General features: G+C 42.8%; 2 protein-coding genes and 1 long non-coding RNA gene across 12 annotated transcripts in view; 1 reads left to right on the top strand and 2 right to left on the bottom strand.

Annotated features, from left to right (window-relative positions):
- Positions 1–1,706: 1,706 nt before the first annotated feature.
- LOC115177429 (NF-kappa-B inhibitor delta-like) lies at positions 1,707–8,756 on the top strand. 3 transcript variants are annotated; one of them, XM_029738179.1, is made up of 11 exons: positions 1,707–1,947; positions 5,021–5,182; positions 5,318–5,553; positions 5,682–5,899; positions 6,083–6,188; positions 6,336–6,482; positions 6,595–6,646; positions 6,775–6,941; positions 7,238–7,354; positions 7,593–7,757; positions 7,943–8,756. In XM_029738179.1, the coding sequence occupies exons 1-11, from the start codon at positions 1,932–1,934 to the stop codon at positions 8,012–8,014; spliced, it is 1,458 nt and encodes a 485-aa protein (XP_029594039.1). In that variant the 5' UTR covers positions 1,707–1,931; the 3' UTR covers positions 8,015–8,756. The 3 variants fall into 3 exon arrangements, with proteins under 3 accessions (XP_029594039.1, XP_029594038.1, XP_029594040.1); XM_029738178.1 differs by having other exon boundaries at positions 5,312–5,553; XM_029738180.1 differs by lacking the exon at positions 1,707–1,947 and having other exon boundaries at positions 5,143–5,182; positions 5,287–5,553.
- Positions 8,757–10,108: 1,352 nt separating this feature from the next.
- LOC115177427 (uncharacterized) lies at positions 10,109–12,280 on the bottom strand. Its single transcript, XR_003872399.1, has 2 exons — positions 11,436–12,280; positions 10,109–11,353 (listed from the first exon to the last, which is right to left on the bottom strand). It is a non-coding gene; the product is annotated as an uncharacterized LOC115177427 (long non-coding RNA).
- Positions 12,281–17,209: 4,929 nt separating this feature from the next.
- The window catches only part of LOC115176749 (FXYD domain-containing ion transport regulator 6), a 38,021-nt gene continuing 27,793 nt past the window's right edge, over positions 17,210–27,437 (bottom strand). For all 8 annotated transcript variants that reach the window (XM_029737006.1, XM_029737000.1, XM_029737002.1 and 5 more), the window contains 6 exons: positions 26,779–26,799; positions 26,259–26,282; positions 25,611–25,685; positions 19,232–19,268; positions 17,650–17,690; positions 17,210–17,528 (listed from right to left, as the gene is read on the bottom strand). In XM_029737006.1, the coding sequence (XP_029592866.1) occupies positions 17,518–17,528; positions 17,650–17,690; positions 19,232–19,268; positions 25,611–25,685; positions 26,259–26,282; positions 26,779–26,799 (209 nt within the window). In that variant the 3' untranslated portion in view covers positions 17,210–17,517. The remainder of the gene's footprint in view (positions 17,529–17,649; positions 17,691–19,231; positions 19,269–25,610; positions 25,686–26,258; positions 26,283–26,778; positions 26,800–27,437) is intronic.

The following is a 27,437-nucleotide window of genomic DNA, read 5'->3' as shown; positions in this document are numbered from 1 at the left end:
CATTGGCTGCTTTGGTCTCAAACCAATGAGAGTGCTTGCCTGTTTTGCATGTTATTTTGGCATTAACACGTCACATATCAGTTTGCAAACAATGTAGAGTATATATATATATATATATATATATATATATATATATATATATTTATATATATAGTTATCATTGAGTTAAGATAGCTGCATTCAAACATGATCTCTTTTTGGTTTTCTTGAGTAAGGCAGCTCCAAAATGCAGGTGTTTCAGCCTAGCTCAGTGCTTTCTGTGGTGGGGAAAGCCAGCAGAAAATACAGAGCGTTGCGCCAAGATTTGCTCAGTGTTCTGTCACTCACGGAGACACCACGTCACTGCCAAGTCTACGGGTAGTGCTAGAAAATTCTAGCCCAGCCAAGAAGCCTCAAGGTCATTGGCCACAGTCAAAATGACGTCAAATGACATTATACAGTATGTACAGTAGCTTTGATTGGACTGATCATGTCAACTCCTGAGTGGTGCAGTGGTCTAAGGCACTGTATCTCAGTGCTAGAGGTGTCATTACAGACACCCTGGTTCGAATCCAGACTGTATCACAATTGGCTGTGATAAGGAGAGCCCAATGGGAGGTGCACAATTGGCCCAGCGTCGTCCGGGTTTGGCTGGTGTAGGCTGTTGCTGTAATTAAGAATATATTTTAACTGACTTGTCTGGTTGGCCACGCAGTTGTGGGTGAACAGGGAATACAGGAGGGGACTGAGGGGCCCCAGTGTTAAGGATCAGTGTGGCAGACGTGTTGTTGCCTACTCTTACCACCTGGGGGCGGCCCGTCAGGAAGTCCAGGGTCCAGTTGCAGAGTGAGGTGTTATGTCCTAGAGTACTTTGCTTAGTGATGAGCTTCGTGGGTACTATGGTGTTGAATGCTGAGCTGTAGTCAATGAACAGCATTCTCACGTAGGTGTTCCTTTTGTCCAGGTGAGAAAGGGCGGTGTGGAGTTCGATTGAGATTGTGTCATCTGTGGATCTGTTGGGGCGGTATACAAATTGGAGTGGGTCTAGGGTGTCAGGGAGGATGCTGTTGATGTGAGCCATGACCAGCCTTTCAAAGCACTTCATGGCTTCCGACGCTTGTTGTCCCCTTATGTCATAGTTTGTACATCTCAATTGTCATTAGAAACCTAATTTTTAAGGTTTCAGCAAGTCAGACATATCAGCTATGTTTTTTTAAGGCAGTAAATGAGGCTGAATGAACTGTTTCGCTGCAAGACACCGCTGACACCGCTGACACTGCTGATAGCCAGGTGTAACAGTGGTTAGATGTTGGGACTGCTGTTGGGACAGCTTTATGTAGGCCGTTTGTGATCACAGTTTGTCACCGTTATACTGCAATTCATGTATTGTTTAGTGTTGTGTTATGTAGCGGCTTTACTGGCATGCATACCACTTTTTGCCCCACCAAGATTTACATGCTAAAATCACCACTGACACACACAAAACACATACAAACAAATTAGAAGGTAACCTGGTAGCCAAAATCATCCCCACACTTTGAATCAGAACATACATTGTTAATTCAGAAAATATTCTGGGAAGTTAGTTGTCTAACATAACAAATAGTATCTCTGTCTACACCCCCCCCCCCCCCCCCCCCCCCCCCACCTCTGAGCAAGTGGAGCGTTGCGCTGCGCTTTGATGTGGTGCTCTTGCGCACCCAATGTTCACAGACTATAGTGGGCGTGGTGTTGGAAATGGAGATGGCGTCACCGGCAACGTGTTATGTGTGTACATAGTAGCAAGATTACAACGAGCCTGTGACAGAAGAGACACACGAGTCAGATCATACAAGTCTGACACTTACAGCAGGACCAGGAACCGCTGCGAATTCAAACCCTGAAGAAGAGACATCAAATATTTTTGACCAAGAGGAGCTGACAAGGTGCTGCAAAGAAAAAGGGATTCTGACATGCACTGGCAGAAATGTGAGTGTTTATTATTTTGATGATGATTATGACATTGACTCGCAGGCTACTAATAAGCCTAGATACGAATATTGTGATCATATAGCGGATGTTGTGACATTGATAATCAAAAGCTATTTTTTTACATTCTCTTGTTGCTCAGTTTTGAACATCCATTCCTAATATCTAAGTTACATCATTATTTTGATTAGTAAGTGGCAAGTAGCCTACAGTCAGGACTAACATTCAATAAATGAGGGTTGTTATAAAGTGGGTAGGCCTATATCATATCATACAACTGAGTGCATCAAACTAATGTGAGATTATTAAAAACGTTAATATTAAGACGTTAAGTCAACATTTACAGGCAATGATGAAAACCATAGCCTACTTTTGCGTATTGAAAACAGACAGCGGGGAAACCCTCTCAACCCTCGCCCATGTTCGCTACATCTCAGTTCACCTTTTAATGGTGGGTGTGACGGGGGAATCCGGATAGGCTATTTCACACACGCAATAATGAACCTGATTTTGCGCAGAGTGCCACTGCCGGCGACGGGCATAGTGTAGCGTACTAGTCAATTCAATGCAACATATTAGTCTACACAGTGCCACAGTCATTGAGGACGTTCAATTCGTTTTCTCTGCTCGGCACCGTATCATATTGAGCCAGAAAACAGAAAGGTCGTCGGAATCCCCGCCGCCCACGCGCATGACTAAATGGCCAGGGGTTTCCGCGATTGAAATATTACATCGCAACAGCGTTCAGACAGGGTATCACAGGCAGCCCTGTCTCCTTGTCATGGATCGTTTAACTAACGTCCCAACTTTGACAACTGTAAAAATCAATATTTGAAGATGTTTAGTGCAATAGGCTGATGTAAAGAACTTTCTGCACTGATATAATTATGTGTCTGCCAAATGATGTACTGTAACTCGGTTCAAATGGACTTGTAGAGTACTACGTGCATTATAGAGCACTACATCACTATGTAGGTGATATTACAGACTACAGCTAGGACCTTTGTTGCCTGCTTGGTGACAAATAACATCTATTGAGGACAGTTCTCCCTCTCTGTGGGTGTTTTAAAAGAAAGACTGATTTTGGACATGGACAGTGGACTGCATTTAAGGGTTTATACCCGACTGTAGCCTATCCTGTATCTGTAGGGGGGTTATTCTATCCCCCAAGATGCACTACTAGTCAAATATTTGCATGAGATTATTTTTGGGGAGGCACACCTGCTGTCTACAGTATGCACCAGTGGCCAGAGCTGTCCTTCCGTGTGTAGATGCCCTTTCTTTCTCACCCCTGTGAGGCGTCCCCTCTATCAGTATGCATCCCTCCTACACTGTGGTGAAGGTTGAGAAATGACGTAGGGGGATTCACTGACGTAGGGGGATCCACTTTACAGTATCTGATAATGTATTGTATGAAGATGAACTCATAAAGTCTTGAGATGGTCACAACCCATTTTCAGTTTCATTTTACCAATATGTCATAGTTTGGCAAATTGATTCTTATTTGGCCTATGACAGTAGTAGCAATACATTTTTAATAATAATATAATACAAAAGGAGTCTCTTACAGTAATGTTTATAATCATTGTTATAAGGTATGAAAATTGCACATGTAATTGATGTAATGTGTAATTTTAGTTTAGCTACAATTCCTTGGCATCTCCCATCTTATTTTTAGTTAAGCAAGTGCCAGTAGTCTGTTTTTTATTCCTTACTCAGCAAGACAGTAAACTGAGGAAAGAGAAAATAAATGAGGGAACAAATTGAGAGAAAAGTAAAACTCAAGTCCAAGAGAAGAGAGAGACTAGGAACAGAATGTTAATAACTTCTGGAGTTTCCACAACTGCAGAACAGAAAGGCAGTTCCTCCTTTGTATCCATTTGAGTGGCTTCAAGTGATACCAAACGTTCCTTGTTGTGAGAGGGATACGAAAAGTGAAAATGCAACACACCCCTCACCCAGACATTCACTACACTCTCGCTCTCAAGTCAGCGATTTTGACGTTCCACTGAAACTGTGTTGATGGCACTACAAAAGTGTGTTTTTATCACTCCTTCCTATGTTCACCAAACCCCCTTGGGGAATAGATGAGACTCCTGTAGCATTCAAATATGTTATTGCAACTAGACCAAAAACTCAGGCTCACCCCCCAAAAAGCCCCCTTTCTATGGCTTGATTGTCTTCCAAGAAAAGGACATGTGATGTGAGATATCTGCGAGAAACAATCTACTCCATGACCACATTTATGAATCATCATGATAATAGTCAGACACTATGTTTATGGGTACCAGCCCAGTCACACAGCAGAGCAGACATGGCCCACGTTTATATGTTCACTCTTCACTTCTGGGTTGTAACGTGCTCTCGGCACACACAGCAGCGACAGGAAGATGCTGTGGTTTACCACAGACAGCGTAACGGAGCTAGACAGGAAAGAGTCACAGAAAATGTGTAGTGGCAAGCCTCCACATGGTAGTGGTTCTATTGAATCTATCTGTTAGTTCTGACCTCACAGCCTGTTTTCCTAATGGAATAGGTTCCTCAGAGCTCTCTCTCTACCTGTTTATGCTCCTCAGTGGAAATGTCGCTTTGTCTTTCACGTGCGGGGTGATGACTTGGAGGAAAAACTACCCTGTTTTGCTGCACACAAGCAATATCAAGCTGGAAACCTCAGATACCTATATTTTTCACCACTATCTCTCTTTCCTCTGGCTGCTGAATTGAACAGAAAGTGATGGGGAAAAAGAGTAAACATATCATAGATGAATCATGGGAAATCACAGAGCTGGAGGAGAATGGCCTCTTTTTGCCAATCCTTTCAATCCAAAAACTAAAGAATGAAGCGTTATCCAAAATTACCACATTACTTCATAACACTATACCAAGAGCCTTAGCTGTGTCGCTCTGTAGTAATACATGTACAGTATGTGTAGCACATACAGTATGTGCTACATGTCTGATAAGAATAGTAGACCATTGTAGAAATGCACCCCAATAGAGAACAAATGTCATGGTCGACTTCATGACTATCCACCAAAGATCTTTCATTGCAACATCACCTTTGTCTCCACAGCACCGAAGGAGAAGCCGTGTTACACTCTTCCCACAGTGAAGAAACTCCTGGAGCAGAAGAGGAAGAGGGAGACCTCCTCGACGGCAACAACCAGTACCGGTGTCCCCACTGCCACTGTCCTCTCCCAACAGGTGTCAACACCAGAGAAGCCTACCTCAACAGGTGAGTACTGCTTGAAGCACCCATGTAAGCCCTTTGCAACCCAACCAGACCTGGGTCAAATACATTGTCAAATTATTCAAATACTTTTCCATTGACATTGACAGATGGGTTAACTTGTGACCCTCCCAGGTGTAGCCAGCAGCTACTCAGACATGGCAGTGGGGTATGAGAGATGGGGTCCTATGGATGAGCACCAACCCCTCTCGGCCATACAGGAAGGTCCATTCTCCCCTATGGGGAACAATTACTTCTCCAGCCCATCCTCCTCAATGGACTACAGCCATACTCCAGCCTACAGCCCTCAGATGGCCTCCAGCTACAACACACAGCAGATTCAGGACTACCCAGACACCAGGATGCCTCAGCATTATGTAAGGAGGACTGGTTTCTCCAACAAAAGCAATTTGACATTACATCATCATTTTGACTACTTGTTTTTCATGTGCTATTTAGTATGTGATATAGCATTTATGATGATACCAATATTCTTCCTTTACAGACGGAGTGTCCAGTGACCGAGGCTGTGTCTAGTTTGGTTCCTTCTGGGCCCCTGCAGACCGCTGTCTTCTCCTGGTCGTCGGGGGCCCTGGGCCCCACAGAACCTGTCCAGCAGGTGTTTAGTGGCCAGATGGATGTCACTAAGCTGGAGGAAGCCAGGATGTTCCTCAGAGGGATGGACTACAGCAGAACCACCTGGCAGGATGACGACGGAGACACGTAAGTGTGTGTGATCAGCTTGTGACCTGATGTTGAGAAAGTAGACATGACTAAGTTTGAGAAAATGTTAAGAGAAACTTGGCAAACACAATTTAAAGTGTCTTATGGCTCATGAGACTTTACAACATTTTCGACTGTAGGTGTCACCTGAAACCAATTTGTCACGTTGTCTTGTCTTGTCAGGATTCTGCATATCTATACAGCCAAGGGCCTGAGGGAGTATGCATTCGCTGCAGCAGAGAGGCTTGCTGAGCTGGGCAGGCTAGACTCCAAGGAACACAAGGGGAAGGTATGCACCAAGAAGACACTTCTTTAGAGAACACAGGATTGAGTTCAACCCAAATGAGATGCTTCCTCTAAAATAAATGTGTGGATGCCATACATAGTGAGCCTTAGTTTAATAGCATTAACCCCCCCCCCCCCTCCTGTATCCCAGACTGCTTTGCTGGTGGCGGTGACTGCTAACCATCCGGAAATCGTCCAGGATCTGTTGTCTTTAGGGGCGGATATAAATGCCTGTGATGTCAAAGGTCAAACAGCACTTCATCTTGCTGCCACTTATGGCTTCCCCAGGGTTATGCAGGTAAACCAGCAGCACTGCCTTCAACCAAAGTTCTCATCTGTTAGGGCTCAATCTAGATAAATAACAGAATGATGTGAATAACCATTTTCAATCTTTGGATCTGTATTTGTAGGTTATTCTCTCCATTGGGCCTGGAGTGAACCTGGAGGCTCGCAATTTTGAAGGTAACATCCAACTTATGTCAAATGAGAAGAACACAACCATTACTCAAAAGACATCTGACAAATGATATAGTAAGACAACAGAATAAGTAACAACAATAGAATAAACTATTTCCCCACTCCTGTCTCAGGTCTGACTCCTCTGCACTGTGCAGCCATCTCCCACAGTGGCACCCTGAAGACTCTCTCCTTCCTCTCCTCCACGGGGCTGGGTGATGCCAGCCTCCATGCCCTGGCAGAGGAGAAGCTTTCCTGGCTGCAGATGCTACTCAACACCGGAGCCTCCCTGACCAGTCAGGTACTGAATGCACTACTTAAATGTAACCTACCAGAGTTAGTATTTTAGAGACAGTGTTCTACAAGAGGTGCCAGTACTCAATAAGTAGAAAACACCATCTATACCTCCGTCCTCCCAAGGGAATGGTATGGTTTGTTTTGGTAGAAAAATAATCAAATCTGGAGCTATTAGTCAGCTTTTTGTCTACCCAACCTCACACCTGCAAAAATCTATGATGGGTTTTGAATATTTTCCTCACTTTCGGCGCATTGCGGTTTCCTTTGGAGGCTTCATACAGTGTTTTCCTCTGTTTCCAGGAAATCAAAAGTAACAAGACTGTTCTTCACCTGGCTGTGAAGGAGGGGAACATCCAGCTGGTACGCCATCTGCTGAAGACCCCCCTGGACAACATGAGGGACTTTGTCAACATGAAGGTCAGTGCTGCTGTGAGATTGTCTGCTCTTGAAAGGTGTAGAGAAACTGACCTGTGTCCTGAGAGACTCCATGAAAAGAGAAAGGAGAGGCATAACATCTTCAGCAGTGTGTGAAAAGGTGAAAGGAAAAGAGTGAAAAGAAAGGGAGACTCATCGACAGTGTGTGCATATCTAATTATTGCCTTAGTGTTGGTCAATACTCACAGCTTCATGATTCCCTTTAACTCCTCACCGGCAGGCCCATGGTCATACCGCACTGCACATGGCTGCTGGTCTCCATGGCAACCCACACCAGGAGGAGATGCTGAGGCTGCTGCTGAGCAGAGGGGCTGACCCCAGCATCCGCAACCTGGAGAACGACCAGCCTGCACACCTGCTGCAGAGTGGACCCCACGGGGAACAGGTGAGCAGTCAGACAGACAGACAGACAGACAGACAGACAGACAGACAGACAGACAGACAGACAGACAGACAGACAGACAGACAGACAGACAGACAGACAGACAGACAGACAGACAGACTGCAAATGGCCATTTTGTTTCATTCATATAATCTCAGCTCACCTATTCCTGTCCCGTCTGTTTTCAGCTCAAGCTCATCCTGAAGAAGCGAAGTGCTTCCTCTCGTCGACGTGTAATGTCCTTACAGGACCAAGAGTGACCCGGACTACTTTTTATGTCCCTGTGTATCCCTCCACCTCTTTTCAGAGGAAGTACTGAAGGTCTGTACTGTAGGTTGAATCCAGACATCTGTACTTCCAACAGGGAGGGATTCTAGCGTATCTTCATGTGAGGATTTTCAAACACTGCGAATCTCTAATATATACTAGAGCATTCACTTTGAAACTATATGTTTGATTGACATGATTTTGGTCCCTATCTGAATTCAGTTAGCAATGGCGTTTATGTATTTTTCTAGCTTAATGGGCAGCTATTGTTTTTGTTTAATGATAGCTAGCAATGAGCAGTGGTAACAGGTGGTATTCCAGTCCCCCCTGACATTACTGTCACTCAGTACAACCTTGATTTCTATGAAATCGTTTACGTTATATTCAAAGCTGCCCAGACTCATTGTGTGAGTACCCCCCCAGCCGGGAAGCCCTCCTTAGAGGTATATCTGAGAAGGGTTTCTGGGCCACCGCCCCCACTCATTCTCTTGTCAAAACTTCCCACCATGGTCAGAAATCATATTGGTTTGTTGAAAGGTGGTTGTTGTTTCACTAAGCATGTGACACAGTGTACCATTGTGCTCATGCTTTCAATGTCTTTTATAACTTAACTAGGTCTTTTCTTTTTATATTTGATATACTCACAGCACTCATTGAATAGCTAATATATTGTCATTGGTGGAAAAAGTACTCAAAAGTCATACTTGAGTAAAAGTAAAGATACCTTAATAGAAAATGACTCAACTAAAAGTGAAAGTCACCCAGTAAAATATGACTTTAGTAAAAGTGTAAAAGTATTTGGTTTTAAATATACTTAAGTACCAAAAGTAAATGGAATTCTGAAATGTACTTAAGTATCAAAAGTGAAAGTATTAATAATTTCAAATCCTTATATTATGCAAACCAGACAGCACAATATTTTTTATCTTTTTTAATTTACAGATAGCCAGGGGCACACTACAACACTCATTTGTGTTAAGTGAGTCGGCCAGATCAGAGGCAGTAGGGATGACCAGGGATGTTCTTTTGATAAGTGCGTGAATTGGACCATTTCCCTGTCAAAATGTAACAAGTATGTTTGGTTGTCAGAGATAATGTATGGAGTAAAAAGTACATTATTTTCTTTAGGAATGTAGTGAAGTAAAAGTAGTCAAAAATATGAGTAGTAAAGTAAAGTACAGATACCCCCAAAAAACGTAGTACTTTAAAGTATTTTTACTTTAAGTACTTTACACCACTGTATATTGTCTCATTCATACTATGACTTATGGAAAGAACATTTTACATTTACTGTGTAAAGGGAATATGTTGATATTGACCACACATGCTATATAATATTATATAACATATCAACAGTGTATACAATGTAGTACCAGTAGTATTTATTTCTTAAAGGGCATAATAGGAGGAGTATTTCAGTTATGACTCGTTTCACCTTAAAGTTATCAGGTATTTTCAAACATGACTCATGATTGAAAATACCACAACATGTTTTGTGGTGACAAGAAAACATCCATCACTTACTCATCTACCTTTTATGACTGTTTTTTTTTTATTTTTAATCTCCAATGAGGTAGCATGCATGTGCCCTTTAAAATATTGTTGTAGTGAATATGCCACTTCATCATTGTAAGTGGCATAGAAAATACAATAAAATAAAACATCTCATTGGAGATATGACACAACATTTCCCCAGACTTGAATGGGATTTCCCCTAGTTTTGGAACCTGGGCAGTCTTACAGAGATGTCTTTATGTGTTCCTAGGTCTAAATCATAGGTGAGTTAACATGATGGAGAATAACTAATGTTATCGTTTAAAAATGGCACTAGAGAATCTGGTGATTTTGGCTGCTTGGGTCTACTTTGACAGTTTGTAACAGTGTAGTACTAATGTTACTTTTCTCTGAATGTATCCTTCTGATTAACTGAATTGCCTAAACGTAACGCTGGAATTAAATCTGTTCTTCAAATATCTCTATTTGTCATCTATTTTATACTCTATTTTAATCCACATGTATGTATTGATCAAGGTTCAGATTAAAAGATATGGGAAATAACTGTAAACAATAAATCAATAAGACCATTGTATACAGGGTGATTTTTATTGCAGCAGCTGTCTTATTGATTAGCTCTGGTGAGAATCATGCCACTGGCTCAGTAGCAGGCATTACTAGTGCTGCATACCGGTAAATAAAAATAGCTGAAGAAAACAGACATTGTACTTGCAGCAAGTTAGAAACAGCTCTAAATAATGATAATACAGACATTTTATTTGCAGGTAGTTACTGTGCCTTCTTATCTTAATTTTCATTAAGCTTAAACTCATACACTTTTAAAATGCCCACTCCTTCAACCCAAGGTTATACCTTTTTAGTGCTTTGAATGATTCTACTCGTACAATATAACTTAAAATGCATTAGGAGAAAAAAAAGGCTGTTGACATACAATACTATACTTGTGGCACCCTCTTACAGAACCCAGAGAATGATAGGAGACTTCATTCCTGCTTCTGTTTCAAATTGCTGTAAAATGAACATCTGACATGGGGTTGACATCCTTCTCATTGTTACCTAGAACACAACCACCCACGGCAATCCACTTAATGCCATCACAAAAGACAGCAGATAGATCCTGAGCCAACCGTCAGTAAAACACAGTGGGATAATGGGGTTGGTTTGATATCTTAATTCATGCTTGAGGTTATTAATACAGGTCCAACGTGAAATCCTAAATGTAAAAGACCTCTCTCACGACTGGATAATAACATTGTAGATTTCTAAAGTGCATTGAGAGTACTATACTGTAAAACGAGACATGCAATCAACTTTCTTGGGTGTGCATGAAGTCAAAAGCAAGGAACAGAGAGAGCACAGCATTCAGTTCTGTTTCAACACTACCCACATCATGATATATATTTACAGTGCACCTGAAAGCTGATCTTGGGCCAGGTATGTTTTTTTGCTTTTAGGTGCTTTTGGTGCAGATTGGGGTAAGGATAAACCCCAAATCAGCACTGAAGGCTACTTTACATTCTCTCCTGGGCAAGATAGATTGATAGCACCTAATACATAAGTCACAAAGACGGTTAAGAGTAACATCTTCATCTTGGCTTGATATACATTTTATTTAAATCAAGAATGACAATTCAGTCATTCTTCTGGTCAGCTTGGGCTGGGTGTGCACCATACTTGATGTTCCAATGGGCGCTCGTGTGTGTCAGCCATAAATGTGAGAGTGTGTGTTATTATGTATGTTGGCCTCTCTGCAGCACCTCCCATGATGACTCTCCCTCGCCTCCATGCACACTTCATCTATACTGTTTGAGGAGGCACTGCAACACAAGATAGAGGACAGAGTGTGTTATTTCTCTCTCTCTCTCCCTCCCTACCTACCTCCCTCCCATGGTGACTTACCCTCTGTCTTTGGTATTTGGGTGCCTGCTGGATTAGAGCTGAAGACGAGAAGACAAGAGAAGACAGTTATTCACTCTGACACAAGGAGAGAAAGGGAATTAAAGGAAGCAATCCTGGATAGTTTAGACAGTTCAGTTCACCTCAAAGCTTTGTGGAAACAACCACAACGTAACCAAGATCATGTGTGTTCTGACCAAAGAGAAGGTATTTTAGACGGATTAGGTCAACTGTATCCATGCACAGAATGGGCTGTGGCCACAAAGCTTTGACAATCACAGAATTCAATTTGGGGCAAAATGCAGAGATTTGTCAGGATCTTCCCAATCGGTGTCCTCTCTCAAAGGGTAGGGGAGAGGGAGAGACTGGGTCGGCATGCCATTGGCTGTAAACATACACTCTTTGAGGCCATCCACCCACACTGCCAACCCATGCAACAACGGCCCCCATTCTCAACCAGGGGTCCTAATGCAGGACATTTCCTTAATATTGTTTGGTTGACAAGAACACTTGATTTTCAAAAATGTCAAAGATGGCACAGAGTTAGACTACTAGACTATCTTGAGACATTTGACTGTAATATGATGCTCTGTATAAGGGCGACTGCTTAATTAGTTGAATGGCTGGGCAGTGTTGTTGGATTTAGGGAGGGAGGGCGGGACTGTAATATCTTAACCAATAGGCAGCATTCAGACATGGGCTCCACTGTGGGAGGGGAGAGAGGAGGAAACAACAGACATGGTAACAGTAAAATAGTATTAGTAAAGCCATCCTGTATTTGGTGGGGACTCCTCTTCCAAAGTCTGATGCATTCCACATGCACAGGCGGAGCAACTGCCAAGCCATGTACAAACTCTTACTTGGAAGACGATTTTGAGCATGTGAGTTTTTTACCTGTTGAAGAGATGAAAAGTTACAGCAACCTTCAGAGAGTTACGGGTGAGCATGTGACAGACTAGGCGGAGTGTGTGGAAGTATACTTACTAAGAGCTATTAGGATACCAGACACAAACAAGATCACACCAATGATGACCCCTGTAGTTCGAAGTGTCTCATAATCTGAAACCACAAAAAAAATCTATAATCATGACCATTAGTAGTAGTTACATGGTACAACTCACATGCCATTTATGGTGTGACTCAAATAACAAATGAATCCATTCGGATGAATTCACTCACCATATTCAAAGTCACTTTGATCATGAAACATCAATTCTGTACAGAAAACACAAATTATTAATCAGAATCATCCACATTAGGCCTAATAACAAGGTTCTAACATGATGTAATGTAAGTTATAAAAGACGGCAGAATCTTGCAGTGCTGGAGAAGTGAACAGCCAATAGCCCGAGTCCAAGCTCATGGGAACGCCCTTTTTGGATGGGAGTCGGTACAGCACCATGGACAGCAGAACTAGACCGGTTTTGTGAAAACGTCGAAATATGAGTAGCCTAATGTGGACAGATTTTGCTCTCGTATTAATCAGTCATTCTAAGTTGGCATACTAATGATAGCGTTGAAAGCAAGTTGCATGTATCGATTATCCATATCGGATGTGTTCAAAAATAGAACAATCCTAATAATTGTTAGTACAATATTTTATTTTTTACACTAAAGTGCTGTCCACACCCCTGGTGCTGAACTGTTCTTCAATATCTTCAGATGAGAGCTCCCAGCCATAGTTCAAGTAAATATGCTATCTCTTGACTTTAACGAGCAGTAGGCTATAAGATCATCTTGGCAGCACTTATTAAACAGAGCGTCGACAGTGCGGATTTATGTTGCTGAACCCCCACTTTATGTAATGGCTAAGTTGGCGCTTTCAACTTCTCCCCAGCACACTACCCCACCCCTCTTGCACCCTGATAGGCAAGCCAACACAACCATTCACAAATGATAAGAAAACTATTCATTTACAAAAAAGACGGTTAGTATTACGTAATTAGAAAAATAATAAGCAATATGTTCATATATTAAATGGAAATGGATCAAAACATGGGGAAAGTAGCCTAGCCTGTAATTGCGTTCTAGCAGCAATGCACCAATTGTTCATCAATTCCCTGAATTAGAAATTGATGGGATGAGTAGGAGCAAGCTTTGCCTAAATAATTGATGTGCAAGAACAGCCTGAGCAAAAAACCTGTACATAAAACACTGAACTGAAGAACAACAAAAACATTATGAAACTCACTATGTAGTTTCAATTGTTTTGGTCTTTTTACATTTAAAGACGCTCTAGCATAGGCTACATTCAGAAGACAAACCTCCTTCAGTTGCCATGACTGCAGTGTGGATATACTGGGTCTTTGTCTGCTGAGTCTCTCTTGCGCCCCGATGCAGGTTTTCAGGTCAGCGGACAGAAAATGGGAAGACGCGCACTTTTGAGGTGTGTGGAGTAGGATGGGGAGAAAATAAAGAAAACTGCGGCTCAATAAAGTAAATTGCACCAACACTTGGAAGGCATGGGGGGGGGGTCCTCTGGTGGTGATGCACAGGCACTGCATTCGGTTATAGGCTATTCAATACTGCAGCCTCAGTCTACTGAGGTATCCCCCAAAGACCGTGTGAAGAAAAAAAATGTGCCTGCCAATGCGGATGGTTTTCTACTGCACTCGAGTAGCCTACTCTCATTATGTCCCGAGGAGGCGTGGGAAACTGCGAGGGGAGGAATGCGCTAACAGGTCTCTCCCATTGGCGCGTCTCTCCTGTAATGCGGCACGAGGAGAGAAGATACTCCTAGCAACAGAGCAACAAGGGAGAGGCTGTGCACAAAGGAATTCCCGTCTTCCCATCTATATAAAAATACACAGAATAAATGTATAGTAAAGAAAAAAAAATCTACAAGTCCCTGGTGGTGGTATAGGCAGAAATGCATGTGATCTTTTATGCAATAATTTTACTCCAGTTTAATAAGCTACATTATTTCACAAGGAACGCCTTAGTTAGCCTATATTTGAGTGACCAAGCGCATTTAGAGAATACTTATAATTTCAAATGGGAATTGTTATGATTTCAAGTATTTTCCTAATGGGATGATACAAAGGTTTATCTTATGCAGTCAACCCCCCTCTTCTTTCAATTGTGGCCACTTTCCTAGATGGAGGAAATAAATATGTCACTATTCAAAATCAAATCAAATTTATTTTTCACATACACATGGTTAGCAGGTGTTAATGCAAGTGTAGCGAAATGCTTGTGCTTCTAGTTCCGACCATACAGTAATATCTAACAAGTAATATTTACATTTGACATTTTAGTCATTTAGCAGACACTCTTATCCAGAGCGACTTAGAGTAGTGAATGCATACATTTCATACATTTAAAAAAATGTATTTTCTCTGTACTGGCCCCCCGTGGGAAACGAACCCACAACCCTGGCGTTGCAAACACCATGCTCTACCAACTGAGCCATATAACCTAACAATTCACAACAACTGCTTTATACACACACAAGTGTAAAGGAATGAATACGAATATGTACATAAAAATATATAAATGAGTGATGGCCGAACAGCAGGCAAGATGCAGTAGATGGTATAGGGTACAGTATATACATATGAGATGAGTAATGTAGGGTATGAAAATATACAAAGCGGCATTGTTTAAAGTGGCTAGTGATACATTACATCAAGATGGCAAGATGCAGTAGATGGTATAGAGTACAGTATATACATATGAGTAATATAGGGTATGAAAACATTATATGAAGTGGCATTGTTTAAAGTGCTAGTGATACATTACATCAAGATGGCAAGATGCAGTAGATGGGATAGAGTACAGTATATACATATGAGATGAGTAATGTGGGGTAGGAAAACATTATATAAAGTGGCATTGTTTAAAGTGGCTAGTGATACATTTAATTACATCAAGATGGCAAGATGCAGTAGATGGTATTAGCGTACAGTATATACATATGAGATGAGTAATGTAGGGTAATAAAGTGGCTAGTGATAAATTGATTACATAATTTAATCCATTATTAAAGTGGCTAGAGATGAGTCAGTATGTTGGTAACAACCACTCAATGTTAGTGATGGCTGTTTAACAGTCTGATGGCCTTGAGATAGAAGCTGTTTTTCAGTCTCTCGGTCCCTGCTTTGACGCACCTGTACTGACCTCGCCTTCTGGATGATAGCGGGGTGAACAGGCAGTGGCTCGGTGGTTGTTGTCCATGATGATCTTTTTGGCCTTCCTGTGACATCGGGTGGTGTAGGTGTCCTGGTACTAAAACATTTAAACGTGTTAACCCTCGCAAGGCTGCAGGTCCAGACGGCATTCCCGGCCGAGTCCTCAGAGCATGCGCAGACCAGCTGTCTGGTGTGTTTACAGACATATTCAATCAACCCTTATCCCAGTCTGCTGTCCCCACATGCTTCAAGAGGGCCACCATTGTTCCTGTTTCCAAGAAAGCTAAGGTAACTGAGCTAAATGACTATCGCCCCGTAGCACTCACTTCCATCATCATTAAGTGCTTTGAGAGACTAGTCAAGGACCATATCACCTCCACCCTACCTGACACCCTAGACCCACTCCAATAGGTCCACAGACGACGCAATCGCCATCACACTGCACACTACCTAACCCATCTGGATGAGAGGAATACCTATGTAAGAATGCTGTTCATCGATTACAGCTCAGCATTTAACACCATAGTACCCTCCAAACTCGCCATTAAGCTCGAGACCCTGGGTCTCGACCCAGCCCTGTGCAACTGGGTCCTGGACTTCCTGACGGGCCGCCCCCAGGTGGTGAAGGTAGGTAACAACATCTCCACCCCGCTGATCCTCAACACTGGGTCCCCACAAGGGTGCGTTCTCAGTCCTCTCCTGTACTCCCTGTTCACCCATGACTGCGTGGCCATGCACACCTCCAACTCAATCATCAAATTTGCAGACAACACTACAGTGTTAGGCTTGATTACCAACAACGATGAGACGGCCTACAGGGAGGTGGTGAGGGTCGTCGGAGTGTGGTGTCAGGAAAATAACCTCACTCAATGTCAACATAACAAAGGAGATGATCGCGGACTTCAGGAAACAGCAGAGGGAGCAGCCCCCTATCTACATTGACGGGACAGTAGTGGAGAGGGTGGAGTGTTTTAAGTTCCTCTGCGTACACATCACGGACAAACTGAAATGGTCCACCCACACAGACAGCGTGGTGAAGAAGGCACAGCAGCGCCTCTTCAACCTCAGGAGGCTGAAGAAATTCAGCTTGTCACCAAAAACACTCACTAACTTTTACAGATGCACAATCGAGAGCATCATGTCAGGCTGTATCACCGCCTCGTACGGCAGCTGCTCCGCCCATAACCGGAAGGCACTCCAGAGGGTAGTGAGGTCTGCACAACGCATCACCGGGTGCAAACTATCTGCCGTCCTGGTATTGAAAAGCTGTCTTTGACAGGTCCTCATCCTCATCCGTCCTGCAGCTAGACCCTCTTTGGCCAAGAATATACCAATAACCATAAGGGAGTTATTTTCATGATAATCTGATAGTTTTTTTTGCTTAACAAAAGTGGCCTATCAGATTATCATGCAACAATGGTTTTAAACAATAGGCTGGAGCATGTTTGATGTTGCTGCACTTGTCAAGAGGTTGAATGAATTTGTCTACTATTGCCTGCAGAAAGGTGCAACATCAGCAAAAGGGGTGTGCTGAATATCCATTAGAAATGCGCTACTGGGGAAAGACTGTGGCAGTAGCAGTGACTGACAGGGAGACCGTCTATGCCAGTGACTGATAGTGGGGAAAAGTTGGAACAAAACACACAATTACCCATCTAAATCACTTTATTTAACAGTGTGGAAATATTACAATTTAAAATAGTCATAAATAGTCAAGTTCTAACTTACAAAATCGCTTGTTCATGTGTATCTATCACATATGACAGAAGGTTTTATAGCCTACCCTACCGCATCAACCAATTATGCCCTCAGAATACTGTCGCTGTAGATTCATTCATATGGGAAAAAAGAGAAAAGAAAAAAACATGTCAAGAGAACATATCAGCAGGATGGAATAAAAAAAAAAGGAGCCTTGTGCTCTGTCCAATGCTGCCGCCTGGTGGCAAGACTTCACATCACTGGGGACCTGAGAGCAGAATGGTAAACATGATGAGATGTATTGGTTTCATAAATAAAATTATACATACAAATCAGAAGTTTGATAAAGACTAATATGCCAATGAAGACAAAGATATAGATGATTTTACCTGTCACAGCCCCTGTCTCTGCCTCAGGTACCCCAGCAGGCCTAAGAGAGGAAAATTGTAAACAAACAGTTCACTTTAATGAACTCAGTCAAGGGTTGCGGTCCATACACTTCAGCCCTCACATTTAGTGGACACTTCTGATGAGGTATCATGACGTCTGACGAGTATACACTTGCAGGGCAAGGGAGGAAGGAATGATTTTTAAATGGACCATCCTTGGCCGGAAATTCATCACTCGTTCATCCTGTGATGATTGTGTTTTCAGCCACCGGTAGCTTGGGGTTGCTTTATATGCGCTACGGTCAATCATGAGTGCATGCCTACAGATATTAAATATATCATTATTAATATACGCCTACTGTAAGATAGATAGCAAATTAATTAGCTAACTAACGTTAGCCTGCCTAACTGGAACTTCTGAAGAAGGAAAATGATTTATTTCTACAATTGCCAAAAGATAACCAAACAAAAACATTTACTTTTTACGAGACGTGTTTGTGCAGTCATGTGCATTAGTAGCACAATTTCTAACTTATTTGCATTCGCTTTTACTTACACTTGTACGTTGACTTCTCCATTGATGTTGTTTTTAAGTTTTCACTGACTTTTCTTAGCGGATGTGCAATCGTCGCAAATTTAATTACTGGGAGTTTCAGGCCCCGGAGTGAACATAATTATACACTCGCAAAGCCGAATAAAAACGAGGACTGATGAGCTTACGTTGCAAACTTCCCTTGAATGGCAAATCATTTGGACCACCCTCCAAGATGGCGACGGAGATTCCCCCATGGGCATTGTTACTTTCCCAAGTTTCTGTGTTGTGATTTTGTTTGTATGTGTGTGTTTCAGGAAATGGCATCCTGAAATTTCCCCCAAGCAGCTGATTGGTCCGCCACATCGATGATTGGAGATCTGACCCCGCCCATTACAGACTCCTTCTCCAGCTATATAAACCAGTGTTCTGTTGCTCAGAAGAAGAGATGATTAGTGTGTCCTGTGTTGGTTGTTGTTAAGAGAGTTCAGGGTGATAGAGCTGATGGTTATGTTCTGTGTTAGTTGTTTCTCAGTTTATTTTTTGTGTAGTAGTTTGTATTATTCTGTTTTATTTGTTCCCAGGGGGGAGGCACCTAGGGAGTGCTTAGGCAAGAGGCCTGCGGGCATACACAACCCGTAGTATTTACTGTCTATGCACACTAAGTAAGACCTGGGCGGACCACTCCCTGTATTTTGGTTAGCGCACCAGGTGGTGCTAAGATAGGTAAGTAGTGGGTAGGCAGGTAAGGTAGGAGAGGGTGGCTTTGACATTTACTTTCTTTGGTTCCGTTCACCCACTTTTCACCAAATTTACCGTGTGAAGGAATAAATTCCCAGTAAATGGTAAATTCTCTGCCTTTGTCATCCTTACTCACACCTACAATCCCATACCTCTTTCACTCCACGGGGAGTTGAGTTGTAGCAGCGTGTTGCGTTCCCTCTTCCTAGAGGCGTACGTAACAGGACGAGGGTGTGTCTTAAGGGTTTGGACAACACAAAGTTCTTTCTATGCCATGTTTTATCAACACTATCTCTTTGTCCAACTTACCGTGACTTCGGACTTGATTTGCATGGGCATTTCTGGCCTGCAGAGAGAGAGAGAAATTGGTGTGAAAAAGCGCTACTATGATGGAAAGAAAATATACTCTGAGGATAGTCTGAGTTGACAGGCCTCTCTCCTTCCTAGGTGTCAGACACATGCCTGGTAAACTAGCACTAGAATGAAGAGGCTGCCTGGTAAACTAACACTAGAATGAAGAGACTGCCTGGTAAACTAGCACTAGAATGAAGAGGCTGCCTGGAAAACTAACACTAGAATGAAGAGGCTGCCTGGTACACTAGCACTAGAATGAAGATACTGCCTGGTAAACTAACACCAGAATGAAGAGGCTGCCCGGTAAATTAACACTAGAATGAAGAGGCTGACTGGTAAACTAGCACTAGAATGAAGAGACTGCCCGGTAAATTAACACTAGAATGAAGAGGCTGCCTGGTAAACTAGCACTAGAATGAAGAGGCTGCCTGGTAAACTAACACTAGAATGAAGAGGCTGCCTGGTAAACTAGCACTAGAATGAAGAGGCTGCCTGGTTAACTAGCACCAGAATGAAGAGGCTACCCAGTAAATTAACACTAGAATGAAGAGGCTGCCCGGTAAACTAGCACTAGAATGAAGAGGCTGCCTGGTAAACTAGCACTAGAATGAAGAGGCTGCCCGGTAAATTAACACTAGAATGAAGAGGCTGCCCGGTAAACTAACACTAGAATGAAGAGGCTGCCCGGTAAACTAGCACTAGAATGAAGAGGCTGCCTGGTAAACTAGCACTAGAATGAAGAGGCTGCCTGGTAAACTAACACTAGAATGAAGAGGCTGCCTGGTAAACTAGCACTAGAATGAAGAGGCTGCCTGGTAAACTAACACTAGAATGAAGAGGCTGCCTGGTAAACTAGCACCAGAATGAAGATACTGCCCGGTAAACTAACACTAGAATGAAGAGGCTGCCTGGTAAACTAGCACCAGAATGAAGATACTGCCTGGTAAACTAGCACTAGAATGAAGATACTGCCTGGTAAACTAGCACTAGAATGAAGAGGCTGCCTGGTAAATTATAAATTAACACTAGAATGAAGAGGCTGCCCGGTAAACTAGCACTAGAATGAAGAGGCTGCCTGGTAAACTAGAACTAGAATGAAGAGGCTGCCTGGTAAACTAACACTAGAATGAAGATACTGCCTGGTAAACTAGCACTAGAATGAAGATACTGCCTGGTAAACTAGCACTAGAATGAAGAGGCTAACTGGTAAACTAACACTAGAATGAAGAGGCTGCCTGGTAAACTAGCACTAGAATGAAGAGGCTGCCTGGTAAACTAACACTAGAATGAAGAGGCTGCCTGGTAAACTAGCACCAGAATGATGATACTGCCCGGTAAACTAACACTAGAATGGAGAGGATGCCTGGTAAACTCGCACCAGAATGAAGATACTGCCTGGTAAACTAGCACTAGAATGAAGATACTGCCTGGTAAACTAGCACTAGAATGAAGAGGCTGCCTGGTAAACTAAGACTAGAATGAAGAGGCTGCCTGGTAAACTAACACTAGAATGAAGATACTGCCCGGTAAACTAGCACTAGAATGAAGAGGCTGCCTGGTAAACTAGCACTAAAATGAAGAGGCTGCCTGGTAAACTAGCACTAGAATGAAGATGCTGCCCGGTAAACTAACACTAGAATGAAGAGGCTGCCTGGTAAACTAGCACTAGAATGAAGATACTGCCTGGTAAACTAACACTAGAATGAAGATGCTGCCCGGTAAACTAACACTAGAATGAAGAGGCTGCCTGGTAAACTAACACTAGAATGAAGATACTGCCCAGTAAACTAGCACTAGAATGAAGAGGCTGCCTGGTAACTAGCACTAAAATGAAGAGGCTGCCTGGTAAACTAGCACTAGAATGAAGATGCTGCCCGGTAAACTAGCACTAGAATGAAGAGGCTGCATGGTAAACTAGCACCAGAATGAAGATGCTGCCTGGTAAACTAACACTAGAATGAAGAGGCTGCCTGGTAAACTAGCACTAGAATGAAGATACTGCCTGGTAAACTAACACTAGAATGAAGATGCTGCCCGGTAAACTAACACTAGAATGAAGAGGCTGCCTGGTAAACTAACACTAGAATGAAGAGGCTGCCCGGTAAACTAACACTAGAATGAAGATACTGCCCAGTAAACTAGCACTAGAATGAAGAGGCTGCCTGGTAAACTAGCACTAAAATGAAGAGGCTGCCTGGTAAACTAGCACTAGAATGAAGATGCTGCCCGGTAAACTAGCACTAGAATGAAGAGGCTGCATGGTAAACTAGCACCAGAATGAAGATACTGCCTGGTAAACTAACACTAGAAAGAAGAGGATGCCTGGTAAACTAACACTAGAATGAAGAGACTGCCTGGTAAACTAGCACCAGAATGAAGATACTGCCTGGTAAACTAACACTAGAATGAAGAGGCTGCCTGGTAAACTAGCACCAGAATGAAGATACTGCCTGGTAAACTAACACTAGAATGAAGACGCTGCCTGGTAAACTAACACTAGAATGAAGAGGCTGCCTGGTAAACTAGCACTAGAATGAAGAGGCTGCCTGGTAAACTAACACTAGAATGAAGATACTGCCTGGTAAACTAGCACTAGAATGAAGATACTGCCCGGTAAACTAAGACTAGAATGAAGAGGCTGCCCGGTAAACTAAGACTAGAATGAAGAGGCTGCCCGGTAAACTAACACTAGAATGAAGATACTGCCCAGTAAACTAGCACTAGAATGAAGAGGCTGCCTGGTAAACTAGCACTAAAATGAAGAGGCTGCCTGGTAAACTAGCACTAGAATGAAGATGCTGCCCGGTAAACTAACACTAGAATGAAGAGGCTGCCTGGTAAACTAGCACTAGAATGAAGATACTGCCTGGTAAACTAGCACTAGAATGAAGATACTGTCTGGTAAACTAGCACTAGAATGAAGAGGCTGCCTGGTAAACTAGCACTAGAATGAAGAGGCTGCCTGGTAAACTAACACTAGAATGAAGAGGCTGCCTGGTAAACTAGCACCAGAATGAAGATACTGCCCGGTAAACTAACACTAGAATGAAGAGGCTGCCTGTTAAACTAGCACCAGAATGAAGATACTGCCTGGTAAACTAGCACTAGAATGAAGATACTGCCTGGTAAACTAGCACTAGAATGAAGAGGCTGCCTGGTAAACTAACACTAGAATGAAGAGGCTGCCTGGTAAACTAACACTAGAATGAAGATACTGCCCAGTAAACTAGCACTAGAATGAAGAGGCTGCCCGGTAAACTAGCACTAGAATGAAGAGGCTGCCTGGTAAACTAGCACTAGAATGAAGAGGCTGCCCGGTAAATTAACACTAGAATGAAGAGGCTGCCCGGTAAACTAGCACTAGAATGAAGAGGCTGCCTGGTAAACTAGCACTAGAATGAAGAGGCTGCCTGGTAAACTAACACTAGAATGAAGAGGCTGCCTGGTAAACTAACACTAGAATGAAGAGGCTGCTTGGTAAACTAGCACCAGAATGAAGATACTGCCCGGTAAACTAACACTAGAATGAAGAGGCTGCCTGGTAAACTAGCACCAGAATGAAGATACTGCCTGGTAAACTAGCACTAGAATGAAGATACTGCCTGGTAAACTAGCACTAGAATGAAGAGGCTGCCTGGTAAACTAACACTAGAATGAAGAGGCTGCCTGGTAAACTAGCACCAGAATGAAGATACTGCCTGGTAAACTAGCACTAGAATGAAGATAATGCCTGGTAAACTAGCACTAGAATGAAGAGGCTGCCTGGTAAACTAACACTAGAATGAAGAGGCTGCCTGGTAAACTAACACTAGAATGAAGATGCTGCCCGGTAAACTAACACTAGAATGAAGAGGCTGCCTGGTAAACTAGCACTAGAATGAAGATACTGCCTGGTAAACTAGCACTAGAATGAAGAGGCTGCCTGGTAAACTAACACTAGAATGAAGAGGCTGCCCGGTAAACTAACACTAGAATGAAGATACTGCCCAGTAAACTAGCACTAGAATGAAGAGGCTGCCTGGTAAACTAGCACTAAAATGAAGAGGCTGCCTGGTAAACTAGCACTAGAATGAAGATGCTGCCCGGTAAACTAGCACTAGAATGAAGAGGCTGCATGGTAAACTAGCACCAGAATGAAGATACTGCCTGGTAAACTAACACTAGAATGAAGAGGCTGCCTGGTAAACTAGCACTAGAATGAAGAGGCTGCCCGGTAAATTATAAATTAACACTAGAATGAAGAGGCTGCCCGGTAAACTAGCACTAGAATGAAGAGGCTGCCTGGTAAACTAGCACTAGAATGAAGAGGCTGCCTGGTAAACTAACACTAGAATGAAGATACTGCCTGGTAAACTAGCACTAGAATGAAGATACTGCCTGGTAAACTAGCACTAGAATGAAGAGGCTGCCTGGTAAACTAACACTAGAATGAAGAGGCTGCCTGGTAAACTAGCACTAGAATGAAGAGGCTGCCTGGTAAACTAACACTAGAATGAAGAGGCTGCCTGGTAAACTAGCACCAGAATGAAGATACTGCCCGGTAAACTAACACTAGAATGGAGAGGATGCCTGGTAAACTCGCACCAGAATGAAGATACTGCCTGGTAAACTAGCACTAGAATGAAGATACTGCCTGGTAAACTAGCACTAGAATGAAGAGGCTGCCTGGTACACTAAGACTAGAATGAAGAGGCTGCCTGGTAAACTAACACTAGAATGAAGATACTGCCCAGTAAACTAGCACTAGAATGAAGAGGCTGCCTGGTAAACTAGCACTAAAATGAAGAGGCTGCCTGGTAAACTAGCACTAGAATGAAGATGCTGCCCGGTAAACTAACACTAGAATGAAGAGGCTGCCTGGTAACTAGCACTAGAATGAAGATACTGCCTGGTAAACTAACAATAGAATGAAGATGCTGCCCGGTAAACTAACACTAGAATGAAGAGGCTGCCTGGTAAACTAACACTAGAATGAAGATACTGCCCAGTAAACTAGCACTAGAATGAAGAGGCTGCCTGGTAACTAGCACTAAAATGAAGAGGCTGCCTGGTAAACTAGCACTAGAATGAAGTTACTGCCCGGTAAACTAGCACTAGAATGAAGAGGCTGCATGGTAAACTAGCACCAGAATGAAGACACTGCCTGGTAAACTAGCACTAGAATGAAGATACTGCCTGGTAAACTAGCACTAGAATGAAGAGGCTGCCTGGTAAACTAACACTAGAATGAAGAGGCTGCCTGGTAAACTAGCACTAGAATGAAGAGCCTGCCTGGTAAACTAGCACTAGAATGAAGAGGCTGCCTGGTAAACTAGCACTAGAATGAAGATGCTGCCCGGTAAACTAACACTAGAATGAAGAGGCTGCCTGGTAAACTAGCACTAGAATGAAGAGGCTGCCCGGTAAACTAGCACTAGAATGAAGATACTGCCTGGTAAACTAGCACTAGAATGAAAATACTGCCTGGTAAACTAGCACTAGAATGAAGAGGCTGCCTGGTAAACTAGCACTAGAATGAAGATGCTGCCCAGTAAACTAGCACTAGAATGAAGAGGCTGCCTGGTAAACTAACACTAGAATGAAGATACTGCCTGGTAAACTAGCACTAGAATGAAGATACTGCCCGGTAAACTAGCACTAGAATGAAGAGGCTGCCTGGTAAACTAACACTAGAATGAAGATACTTCTGCAACTGATCTGTTTCGAAGTTGGAATATTACATATTTTACAAGACCCTATCCACAAAAAAATACCCAAACTAAGTGCTTGAATGATTATGATTATTTATACAGCTGGGACAGAACACTAAAGACCCAAAGCCTTCTCTTTGCACATGTACAGTAGCAGGAGAGGGGGCACTCCCTCTGCCCCCAATGATATCTATGACTAATGTAATGGATGCCTGGAGTAAGAGTTAGGGTGGGTGGTGGGCTGCAGCTATGCCTTGGGTGGGGTGGATGAGTGCAAGAACATGAGATGAGGAGGGAGGGGAAAAGGCTGCATAGTGTCCAGGTCAGTTTTAGTCAGTGCCCTAGATGTGCAGATGTCTACATGGTAGAGAGGTGTTGGGGGGTCTGGGCGTTGTGCAAGGCATGTTGGCCTGCGTCCCAACCCCCAGCAAGTAACTGATCCCAGGCTTGTTTATAAGACTGGACTGGTAAAGAAGGGCTGTCCAATGGATCAGCATGTTGAACAGCGCAGAAATACAACAATTATGGAATGAGATTGGTACAGTAGAAATAAACTTATGGGACTAATCACATTTTATTTCAATATAAGTGTAATACTTCAAATGGTATTTTAAGTATAACCATAGTTGGGCCGGCAGACTTACTGACGATGAGGACAATGCCCATGACAAACAGTACCACAGCGAAGATCAGTCCACCGATCCTCAGAGATCCATAGTCTGAAACAGAAATACATTTTTATCCCTGCACAGTAAGGCCCAGTACTATGGAACATGTGCAAGGCACAGTGTAACTTAAAACATCTTATTCAGTACATACGTATGCACTGTAACCTCTTTGGGTGTATACAGCATAGCAAAGCTATGCAATTATGACACCTTCAATCACATTCCTATGAGACAATTCAAACGCTCCTACTGTATATGCCATGATTGATAAATCCATCAGGTTCACATCTATAGATACCTATATTCTGATTGATATTACTGCCTCAAACATGGAAGGATATTCACTGTAAGAGCTGAATATATCCTATAATGTGTCTTTGAATGCATAGACCTACTGAAGACAGGATAGAGCAATGTGTTAAGAAATGAGACTACTACAGCAGAGTGGGAGGGACTGTTTGCCAGTTGAACTCTGGAAGCGTGGCCCGATGGGTCAATGTTTTCTGACGCTCCTGGTAAAATGGAGGGAAAACGCGAGCCCGTCTTGACCTCCCAGATATTTCCTGAGAAGTGTCAGGTTTACCCCCAGTGGAGTTAGTCCATGTTGATCCATCCCCCACTCACCGTAGTGAAATGCAGAGTCATAGTCTGGGAGGGGAGAAGGAGAGGGAATACATGAAAACCAGATACATTTAGTGTGTGGCTGCATTTTGTAGAATGGTATTATTCACAGTTATTACATCTACATTGAAATTGCAGCTATTGTATTAAAAAGGGCACATTAGACCACTTGTCCCTTCCGCCACTTGTACCCTCGCCAGCCAAAGCAAATAGACGACAGAGCTGCGCATGACGCCAGATGGAATGCATTGTAAAGGAACCGCTGGGAGACTTATAAAAATGTTGTGGCCCTGCTGGAAATTAAATTTCCTTTAAATCACACACATACATAGTGGTCCCTTTCAATAGAAACTGAAACACCATGTTTGGAGCTGAACTAATTCAAACATCAACTGAGTTTTGAGTGCAACTGGTGTGAAAAAGATAGTGAGTGACCAAAAAGTATGTGATTTGCCAACATGCTCTTTAAAATGAAATACAATCAGTACAGTAATGTTAATTTGAAACAACAAGAAACCTTTACCCTTTTCATCCATTGTTGATGCTGGAAAACAAAAGACAGAAAGCATTAGTGATTGACAGAGATTAGCTCTGACTGTGTGCTTGGTGTGAACTACGAACCTTTCATAAACTGGTTTTACTCTGTTTACTTTCAGAACTGTAGTCAAATGTTCCAGAGGTTTACATTGAATGTAAATAGTGACTACTGTACACATGATAGTAAGACTGGTTGTAGTGTTCTGTGCTTTTTAAAAATATGGTCCACTTGTACTGAAGGTTTAGGAATGGTGCGTGCACTTACACAGATTACACCACTGGGTGATGTGATACACAGTGCATACTTTTAAATACAATCTGGCAACACTCAGGTGGCTCTCTCCTCAGAAGAGTTGCAAAATGCGGTGGAAAAAAATGTAGTGGAAATGCTAATGCTACAATGATGCAAGACACCACACAGAGTTGCAAGTCCTGATGCATTTATAACCATACCCACTCTGCAGTCATTTCCTAAGGCCAGTGACCCATGTTAGCTCAGGTAGGTGCTGTAATAAAGCAGACTTCACTGTGTGTGTGTGTGTGTGTGTGTACCCGCACGTTGGCTTGTGCAGTGCGAGTAACCATTTGAGAATCAACCAAATGTCACATCTTCCCTCACAATACCATTTAGATTAAGAATCTAAA

Source organism: Salmo trutta, chromosome 37 (genome assembly GCF_901001165.1).
Source record: "Salmo trutta chromosome 37, fSalTru1.1, whole genome shotgun sequence".
Lineage (NCBI taxonomy): Eukaryota > Metazoa > Chordata > Actinopteri > Salmoniformes > Salmonidae > Salmo > Salmo trutta.
The sequence above is the reverse complement of the archived record's forward strand: the minus strand, read 5'-3'. Positions and strand labels throughout refer to the sequence as shown.